Genomic DNA, 10,083 nt, shown 5'->3' on the forward strand with positions numbered 1-10,083 from the left:
AGTGGCCAAGAGTCCAAATTTCAATCACATGTCAATGAGGGTGCTACAACGGTTGTAAGCGTGGAAAAAGTCCCTTTTTTTCAGTGCTGTTTAAACTTTGAAACGGTCACTAAAGAAATGAAAGTAAATTCAGGATTACCTGCAGTGCTATAGGTAGCATTAAGTTTCAATTCTGCTTGTTGTTGGTTTTTTTTTTTTTTTAACAGACGTTGTATTTACCCTTCTAATTTAAGAATGGTTTCTTTATCCTTTCGGTGCTGCTGCTTCTGCAATTCCTGAATTAAAAATTGGTTCAGGGATCAAGTTGCAAACCTCAGCATTGCAAATTCTGAGGGAACTGTATGGGAAATGGTGAGTGATGCAATTTTGCATGTTGCCCAAAATAGCCCTTTGCTTGTGACGTGTATCGTGAGGGATCTAGGAAATAAATTGGAGGTGGCTGGGCACCAGAAATCCATCTGAGTGAGGCTTCAGACAGCAGTGTGTGTCTTCTTCTACAGCCAGAATGAATAACCGTGTCTTCCTTGGGCTTTCTGTTTTGCTTATTGCCTGCCACCTCACTGGTGCAAGTAAGTAGTACCCTCCTGGATTTTCCTCTTCCTCCTCTTTTCCTTCACTCTCCATCATGTACTCACTGTATAAATAGTCTACCTTTGAATGTGTTAATAGCGTAGTAATTTCATACTTGCTCATTGAGACTGCAGGGGTGATGTGGGTTTGTGCCATGGGCTTAATAAAATAAATAAACCCTTCGTCCTGATAACAGCATCGATGGATATGTGGCTTTAGAACTTTAAATAGGTTCAGTATTGTATTTATTTTATATGCCCCTTGGTAAGTATGATTTGATTGCTTATTGTACCCTAGGACTATCATTAAGTGTCGTACCTGATGATTCTTGACTCTTGACAAATTTATCTTTTTTTTTATGTACATTGAGAGCATTTGCACCAAGACAAATTCCTTGTGGGTCCAATCACACTTGGCCAATAAAAAATTCTATTCTATTCTAATCTATACAGAAAGCTTGGCATGAGTGACATCTAAACTGATTTGTAAATTAAGGGAGCAATCAACCTGTTTTCTGACCTAAAGGACCTGAAGTCCAGATAATAAATAATGGATGGAAACTGGGACTTTTTTAAAAAGAACAAGAAATCTCAGGGAAGTTCATTCGAGTAATCCTAGTGTCAAGTGTCATGAAACAATGATTTGTTTCTAGTTTTAAGAAAACTAGAAGCAACAAAGCAACAAAGATGATAAGGGGACTGCAGGCTAAAACATATAAAGAACGATTGCTGGAATCAGGCATGTGGACCAACAGTGGAAGTTTTTAAGAAGAGATTGGACAACCATTTGTCAAAAATGATATAGGGTTTCCTGCCTCAGCAGGGGGTTGGACTGGAGGGCCTCCAAGGTCCCTTCCAACTCTGTTATTCTCTTCTCTTCTCTTCTCTTCTCTTCTCTCCTCTCCTCTCCTCTCCCCTCCCTCCCTCCCCTCCCTCCCCTCCCTCCTCTCTCCCTCTCCCTCCCCTCCCTCTCCTCTCCTCTCCTCTCCTCTCCTCTCCCCTCCCTCTCCTCTCCTCTCCTCTCCTCTCCTCTCCTCTCCTCCTCCCTCCCCTCCCTCTCCTCTCCTCTCCTCTCCTCTCTCTCCTCTCCCTCCCCCCCCCTCCCCTCCCTCCCTATCCCCTCCCCCTCTCCTCTCCTCTCCCTCCCTCCCCCTCCTCCCTCTCCTCTCCTCTCCTCTCTCCTCCCCTCCCTCCCTCCCCTCTCCTCCTCCTCTCCTCCTCCCTCCCTCCCCCTCCCTCTCCTCTCCTCCCCTCCCTCTCCTCTCCTCTCTCTCCTCTCCTTCTATTCTCTTCTTCTTTCTCTTCTATTCTTCTTTCATTCCTATTCTATTCTATTCTATTCTATTCTATTCTATTCCATTCCTATTCTTCTGTTCTGTTCTATTCTATTCTATTCTATTCTGTTCTGTTCTATTTCTATTCCATTCCATTTCTATTCCATTCCTATTTTCTATTCCATTACCTATTCTATTCTATTTCTATTCTATTCTATTCCTATTTTCTATTCTATTCTATTCTATTCTATTCTATTCCTCTTATTGTATTCTTCCATTCTATTTGTTCTGTTCTGTTCTATTCTATTCTATTCTATTCCATTCTATTCTATTCTATTCCATTCCATTCTATTCTATTCTATTTCCATTTCCATTTTCCATTTTGTATTCTATTCTATTCTATTCTATTCTATTCTATTCTATTCTTTCTATTCTATTCTATTCCCTATTTTTCTATTCTATTCCCTATTTATTCCTATCACTATTCCATATTCCTATTTTCTATTCTATTCTATTTTATTCCATTCTATTCTATTCTATTCTATTCTATTCCTATCATCCATTCTATTCATTCCTATTCTATTCTATTCCATTCTATTCCTATTCTTCTATTCTGTCTATTCATTCTTCCATTCCATTCAATTCCATTCCATTCCATTCCATTCCCTATTTTCTTTTCTATTCTGTTCTGTTCTGTTCTGTTCCGTTCTGTTCCGTTCCACTCCACTCTAATCTCATCTAGAAACATTCTGGAAGGAACTTTATGCTAGAAATCAGAAAATTCAGCTTGTCCTAAGTTTTTTCTTACGCGATCCTCATAATGCATTGCCAGTTGGCAATAAAGGTGTTTTGTTCCCTCCTCTCCTCACTACCTCGTGTTGTTCGCAACACAAGTGATGCAAGCTTTGTGTTCCCATGGGCCACGTGGGCAGCCTTGTGTTCCTGGGCAGCCTGGATTAATTGCTTTTGCGGGGTGACATTTCTTTGTGGACCATCAAAATTTTCTCGCGGACCACCAGTGGTGCCTGGCCCACTGGTTGGAGACCACTGCTCTAAAGAATGGAATAAACGTGCGGAACATCTCTTGGCTGTGTTTAAACAGAGCTTCCTCTGATAGCACAAATGAGTCACAGGTTCAACTCATGTGGAAAACATGACATTGTGGGGAAGGTGGCTTGAAAGCAATAGCAGGGAAGCAAAATTCAGTGCCTCTCTTCTATTTCTCTCTGTTACACGCCATGAAACCGTTGTATAGTATTTTGAACACTCCGTTGTGCATCTAAATTAACTATAATCTTTTTTTTATATTAAACAGCTATCTTTGACCCGCTGAATTTAAGCTGCAAATGTGTCAAAGTAACAAGCACCTTTATTCGTCCAGTGAAATATGCCAAAGTCGAGATCTTTCCAGGTGGGGTTGCCTGCAGAAAAATGGAAATCATGTAAGTTTATTTGGATTTTATGCAGAATTTGGATCCTGATTTATTTTTTTATTCTGGGCATTTCCTCCCTGGTCTTCTAGCATACAGCTAGCCCTTGTCTATCTTCTAGGTAAATCAGTGTTTCTCAGCCTTGGCAGTTTGAAGACATGTGGATCAATTCCCAGAATCCCCCAGGCAGTGCTGTTTTTAAGTCGTGCTGGCTCTTTCCAAGCAAAAGGAGGGATAACTAAGGGCAGTTGAACCAGATGAAATTTTTGCCGTGACGAGGAGCTAATTTTGCAAGCTTTATTCAAAAATAAGCTCCGTGCAACCAGAGGTGGTATTCAGCAGATTCTGACAGGTTCTGGAGAACCAGCAGCAGAAATTTTGAGTAGTTTGGAGAACCGGCAAATACCCCCTCTGACTGACCCCGCCCTCATTTCTATTCTCTGTCTCCTGAGTCCCAGCTGATTGGCTGGGTTTTCTTCGGTTGCCCTGCACAGGAGAACGGAGCTGGAAAGCAGGTTAGCGGGGTGGGGAGGGAATGGGGATTTTGCAGTAACCTTCCCCCAAGCCAGACCCACCAAGTCAAGCCAAGCCCACCAAGCCATGCCCACAGAACTGGTAGTAAAAATTTTTGAATCCCATCACTGCATGCAACCCATGAAAACATAGTAGATATAGCCCCTAGTTTCCCTTGGCTGATCTTCTGAAAGGCTAACCCGGGTCAGATAAAATGAGTACTTGGAGAATAGCCCAGCTAGAAGTCTCAGACAGTAGACAGACTGGGAACTAAGAAGAAAATATTCTCAAAAAAGGAACAAGTCAACCGTTGCTCCACTGGACGTCAAAGGAAATTTTAAAGTAAAATTTCTCGTGAAACAATTTTTTAACCGACATCATTGATCCAGATAGGCTTAGACTGGCCATGGTTCATTTAGTGACAACATCCAGATTGGATCTTGCAACATAATCCTGGGACACATATATTTGCCTCCATTTATTTAGTGACTGTTTGAAGTTACAACGGCACTGGGGAAAAAAGTGATTTATGGCCGTTTTTCACACTTAACGGCCATTGCAGCCTCTCCATGCTCATAGGATCCAAATTCAGACTCTGACTCATATTTATGACAGTTGCAATGTCCTGGGGGGGTCACATGATCTCCTTTAGCAAACTTCTGATGAGCAAAATGTCTGAAACAACTGTGTTATTAACTTTACTGCAGGGATTCACTTAACGACAGTGGCAAGAAAGGTCATAAAATGAGCCCAAACTCACGTAACAACTGTCTCACTTTCTGCAACAGAAATTTGGGGCTCAATTGTGGTCGTAAGTCGAGGATTACCTGTACATCCATAGAGATTTTTTGTAAGCAGTAACACAAAAATAGTTTGCCATTGCCTCCTTCTAGAATAGTCAGGGTTTTGTTTTGGAGGGAGCTTCCCTGCTGATAGCAATAGCATTTAAAGAAGGATTTGGTGGATGGGTAGGCGGGGTTATGGGGTCATGTGACTTGGTGGAAGTGAGTGACATCGAGTTGGCCACACCTACCCAGGTTTTGTGGCTCCTGGTTTTTTGTTTTTTTTTCCTGTAGGAAATGGGTCCAAATGGCTCTTTGAGTGGTTAAGACTGCAGACCAGAGGTGGTTCTGCCCGGTTCTGGAGAACCGGAAGTGGAAATTTTGAGTAGTTCGGAGAACCAGCAAATAACGCCTCTCCCAGACTTAGACTTATATACCACTTGACAGTGCTTTACAACCAGTGGTGGGATTCAAATTTCTTTTACTACCGGCTTGGTGGGTGTGGCAGTGGAAGGATACTGTAAAATCTCCAGTCAGAGGTAGCATTGGCCGGTTCTCCAAACTACTCAAAATTTCCACTCCTGGTTCTCCAGAACTGGGCAGAACCTGCTGAATACCCACCTCTGCTTACAACCCTCTCTAAGCAGTTTAAAGTATCAGCATATTGCGCCCCTCAACAATCTGTTCTTCAGGACTGATATTATCTTTGAAAGTACTAAAGACACCAGACTAGAAAGGGAAAGACTGAATTCTGGTGTCGCTTTTGACACAAAACCAGCTGGATGACCTTGAGCCAACCCAGGGAAGGGGAAAGAGGACAAGGGGCAAAAACCACTTCCCAAAATGTTGCCATGAAGACTTCATGGACTTAGTTCATGGACTTACTTAGTTGCCAGGAGTCAAGATTGACCTGGAGGTACACAATAATTACCCTAAAGCCCTAGGCACGCACTTACTTACCAGGTTTGATCTTGCATAGCTTTTGAGATCAGCCAAGGATAGCAACATCCATCCAGGTTTGTCACTGCTTTGCTAAATATTTTGTAATGGAGATGTTTGTACGGTAGAGAACCAACCTAGAACTAAAGAGGAATTTCCTGATAGTGAGAACAATTCATCAGTGGAACAATTTGCCTCTAGAAGTTGTGGGTGCACCATCACTGGAGGCTTTTAAGAAGAGACTGGACAGCCATTTGCTTGAAAGGGTACAGGATTTCCTGTTGTGTAGAGCAGGGGTCCCCAACCACCGGGCCCCGGACTGGTACCGGTCCGGGGAACATTTTCTACCAGGCCGCCGGTTTGCAGGGCGCCGCCATCCTGTTTTGATGAGAAAGTGCTTCCGGGTGCGCTTTTCCAGTTGGAAAGCGGCGTTTGGGTCCTGAAGGAATCCTCGCGCCTTAGTTTCATCGAAGGGGGCGCGCTTCGAACGAAACTAAGGCGTGAAGATTCTTTCAGCACCCAAGGCAAGGCGAGCCGAGCGACCGTCCCAAAGCCCATTGACAAAGGTACAAAGGAGGAGTTGAAGGTGGCGGGGAGAAGCGGGGGACGGCTGGCTGGCCGGTCGCTCGGCTCGCCTTGTCTTGTCATGCGTGCTGATGCCGGTACCAGGCCGTGGATCATTTTGTGATGCCGGTACCGGGCCGTGGGACAAAAAAGGTTGGGGGCCACTGGTGTAGAGGGTTGGACGACAAGACCTCCAAGGTCCCTTCTGACTGAGTTATTCCTGTTATAGTCCACCTTCAGATTTAAGCTTCCGGCTATTTCTTTATTCTCTATCTAATAAAGATCCCTGCTGATGTATCTCAGGGATGGTAAACCTTGGAAGTGTTGCTGGATTCTGCCGCTTTTGTGTCATATTCTATCCAAAAACATAATTGTATTCCCTTGTTACCCACAAATGTGTCTGAGAGTGCAGTCCACAGTGGATCACAGCTGATTGGGATGTGAGAGATACAAACAGTTGATGCTTTAATTATAGTTGAATTGAAGTTTTGGAAGGGTGTTGCAATCCATCTGAAAAGGATCGACGTTTCAATTGTGCAGTTACAATCATTGTGACTTATTTTTTAACGCCCATCCCTTTGGAGACCCTGATTTGGGCACATAATAGCCCAAAGCCAACATGATCAAATTTCCTCTTTTCTATTATAAAAGTTATAATTTTATATATATATATATATTTAGTTGGTCTGTGGTTTTCTTGCTTGGCTCCCTTCCTGATTTAAGTTAAATGGTCACCCCAGCTAAATCAGGAATTTCTGTCATTTGTGGCTAACATGCTGGATGGGTTTCTTAATTTTTATAACTCCACTTAAACTCCCTCCCACAGGTAGATGTATTATTTCCTGGGGAAAATTCACCTCACCCAATTTGCTTGCTTTGTAGAATCACACTGAAGAGCAACCGCAAAGTCTGCATTGATCCCAAAGCCAGTTGGGTGAACTCTTTATTGAACATGATGGAAAAAGTGTAAGTCAAGTCAAAATGTTTTAAATTGGTGCTTGATCTCTGGTGCTAGAGGCATCCATGCAGTATCTTTTATTTTTCTGGAAAAGATTGCTGTTAGAAAATATGTTCAGTTTCACAGTTTAGCCCAGAGCTGTGATGGTGAACCTATGGCACATGTGCTGCAGGTGGCACGCAGAGCCATTTGTGCGGGCATGCGAGCCCCAGCCAAGCTTACCTCATTGCGCATGTGCGCGCCTCACAGCTGATTTTCAGCCCGTTTGAGGCCTTTTTCGGCTTCCCAGAGGCTTGAGGGAAGCCTCTGCAGCCTTTGGAGGCCAAAAAACTGGCCCATTTCATCACTTCCTGTATTTCCAGAAATACCAGAAGTGATGAAATGGGTCCATTTTTCAGCCTCCAAAGGCTGCAGAGGCTTTCCTCTGGAAGGCCGAAAAGGGCCTCAAATGGGCCAAAAATCATCTGGGAGGTGTGCACATGTGCAGTGAAGGTAAAGGCGTGGCCGAGGGGATCGGGCGCACATGTGCAGGGGGTGTAGGGGGGGCCCACGCATTGCCTTTTGGGTGCTGGCACATGAGCGCACAAGCGCGCATGCAATTTTCGGCACAGAAGCCCCAAAAAGTTAGCCACCATTCGCCCAGAGGTCTCCAAACTTGGCAACTTTAAGACGTGGACTATGCTGCCTGGAGAATTCTAAGAGTTGAAGCCACAAGTCTTAAAGTTGCCAAGTTTGGGAACCCCTGAACTTTAGCCCATAGCCCTGGAATTCCCAGATATATAGATAGTTCTCAACTTACAACAGTTCATTTAGTGACCATTGGAAGTTTACACCACCACTGGAAAAAGTGACTTATGACAGTTTTTCACGCTTTGGACTGTTGCAGCATCCCCACAATCACATGGTCCAAATTCAGACAGTTGGCAACTGACTCATATTTATGACGGTTGCCATGTCCCGGGGTGACATGATTCGCTTTTGTGAAGACAATGTAATGATATGTTATAACTGATCACAATGAAATGAATGCTATTATAAACCAAGTTTTGTGAAAGTTGAGGTTTGCTCGAAAAGAATGATGTGAATTTATAATTAAAGTCTAATAAGGAGTTAATAATAATATAATATAGTATGTATAGTTGATCTATATAATATTAATTTCAATTTAAACTTAGAAGACTATTGATACTGTGCACAAAAGATATGTACCAACTGACACTGTACAATGGAAATATGGTTTTATGTTTTGTGTTTATGTTTGTATTTGTCAATGTTTGTTGTCAAAATCAATAAAAAAAACTTTTTATTAAAAAAAAAAGGCAAAATTAACAACTGCCTCACTTAGCAACATCAATTTTGGGGTCAATTGTGGTCGTAAGCCGAGGACTACCTGGATTTGTCCACCTAGTTCGTTGATGTCCAATTTTCATGGCAAACAACTATATCTCTTCCCTACAGGAATGGACCTTCCTCTTGAAACGAAGTTCGAAGTGTCCTTTCAAAATCCATCGATTCCCAAATGTGAAGCCTCTTGCTTTTCTGCTGTGCGATGCTGATTGTGTCCAATTATGCCTGAAATGACTGTTAAAGTGTTTGGACTTTTTGGAAATCCGGAAGCAATGTGAACATGCAAGCTTGAATCTGAATCTGAGGTGTGTGTGAGAATAACCAAGTTTGTATTTCGGTGTGAGTAGATCAATAAAGAAAAAAGATGAACTAAATCTGTTGTGTAGTCCTATTTTTGTCTCCATGTGTGCTCATAACTGACCCCCAAATTTCTATGATTAAGTGAGACACTGCTTAAAGGGAGTTTTCCTCCATTTTGTGACTTTTATGGCCATAGTTGTTAAGTAGAATAGAATAGAATGACAGAGTTGGAAGGGACCTTGGAGGTCTTGTAGTCCAACCCCCTGCTTAGGCAGGAAACCCTATAGCATTCCAGACAAATGACTGCCCAATCTCTTCTTAAAAACTTCCAGCGTTGGAGAATTCACAACTTCTGGAGGCAAGTTGTTCCACTGGTTAATTGTTCTGTCAGGAAATTCCTCCTTAATTCTAAGTTGCTTCTGTCCTTGGTTAGTTTCCATCCATTGGTTCTTGCTCTGCCCTCTGGTGCTTTGGAGAATAGCTTGACTCCCTCTTCTTTGGGGCAGCCCCTGAGATATTGGTAGACTGCTGTCATGTCACCCCAAGTCCTTCTTTTTATCAAATTAGACATAACCAATTCCTGCAACTGCTCTTCATATGTTTGAGTCTCCAGGCCACCATTTCTAAATGCACTGAGTTATTTTACAATTTAAATGCATTTTGCTTCTTGGTTCTTTAAGCAGGGAACAAAATTCAAAGAGTTTAGGAATTCGGTCATTCAGGTCATTTTGCAACAGAATGCATAAAGTTCAAATACCTCAAGTAGTTTTAGTTGTGAGCTTCTTTAGTAAAGACAATTGGGCTTTTGAAAAAAAAAAATCTAACGGTCTATATAGAAGAAAAAAGGAAGGGATGAATGAATGCAAAACATAAGGCAAATGCCCAGATTAATATTTTCCTAGGGGAAAAAAGTGGGTTCTTCACAGAACCCCAGAATCGAAAAGGGCCAGAATAAATACAGAATAACAAAGTTGGAAAGGACCTTGGAGGTCTTCTAGTCTGACCCCCAGCTCAAGCAGGTCGCAAAAGGGGATCACTTTTGCCTGGGACACTGCAACCATCATAAGTATGAGTCAGTTGCCAAGTGCCTGAATGTTGATCATGTGACCGTGGAGATGCTACAACAGTCATAAGTGCGAAAAATGGTCCTGTTACTTTTTTTCAGTGCCGTTGTAACTTTGAATGGTAAGTCGAGGACTACCCGTACGGTATAATACTGGTCATAACGATCAAAATTTAGGTGCTTGGCAACCAACCTGTACTCACAATTGTTGCTGTGTCCCCTGTTCAGTGAACACCATGTTTGTAATCTTCCCAGCTGGTTTTCAACAAGCAAAGCCAATGGAGGAAGTTGGATTTGTTTAACATACATGTAGGGTTGGGGTTCTACCGGTTCAAACTGGTTCA

At 42.6% G+C, this 10,083-nt stretch overlaps 1 protein-coding gene across 1 annotated transcript; it reads left to right on the plus strand.

Moving 5' to 3' along the window:
• Window positions 1-422: 422 nt before the first annotated feature.
• On the plus strand, window positions 423-8,750 carry LOC113447129 (interleukin-8). Its single transcript, XM_026717146.2, has 4 exons — window positions 423-569; window positions 3,159-3,285; window positions 6,954-7,037; window positions 8,488-8,750. Exons 1-4 carry the CDS (start codon window positions 506-508, stop codon window positions 8,504-8,506), a joined length of 294 nt encoding a protein of 97 aa, XP_026572931.1. The 5' UTR covers window positions 423-505; the 3' UTR covers window positions 8,507-8,750.
• Window positions 8,751-10,083: the final 1,333 nt, after the last annotated feature.

The sequence above is a fragment of the Pseudonaja textilis genome, chromosome 6 (assembly GCF_049901715.1).
Source record: "Pseudonaja textilis isolate UNSWEBS1 chromosome 6, rPseTex1.2, whole genome shotgun sequence".
Classification (NCBI taxonomy): Eukaryota; Metazoa; Chordata; class Lepidosauria; order Squamata; family Elapidae; genus Pseudonaja; species Pseudonaja textilis.

Excerpts from the sequence above, each read along its gene's own strand:
- LOC113447129 (XM_026717146.2), top strand. The coding sequence starts at position 506 with ATGAATAACCGTGTCTTCCTTGGGCTTTCTGTTTTGCTTATTGCCTGC. Across the intron at positions 570-3,158 it reads CTGCCACCTCACTGGTGCAA|CTATCTTTGACCCGCTGAAT; the intron begins GTAAGTAGTACC and ends TATATTAAACAG. Across the intron at positions 3,286-6,953 it reads TGCAGAAAAATGGAAATCAT|AATCACACTGAAGAGCAACC; the intron begins GTAAGTTTATTT and ends CTTGCTTTGTAG.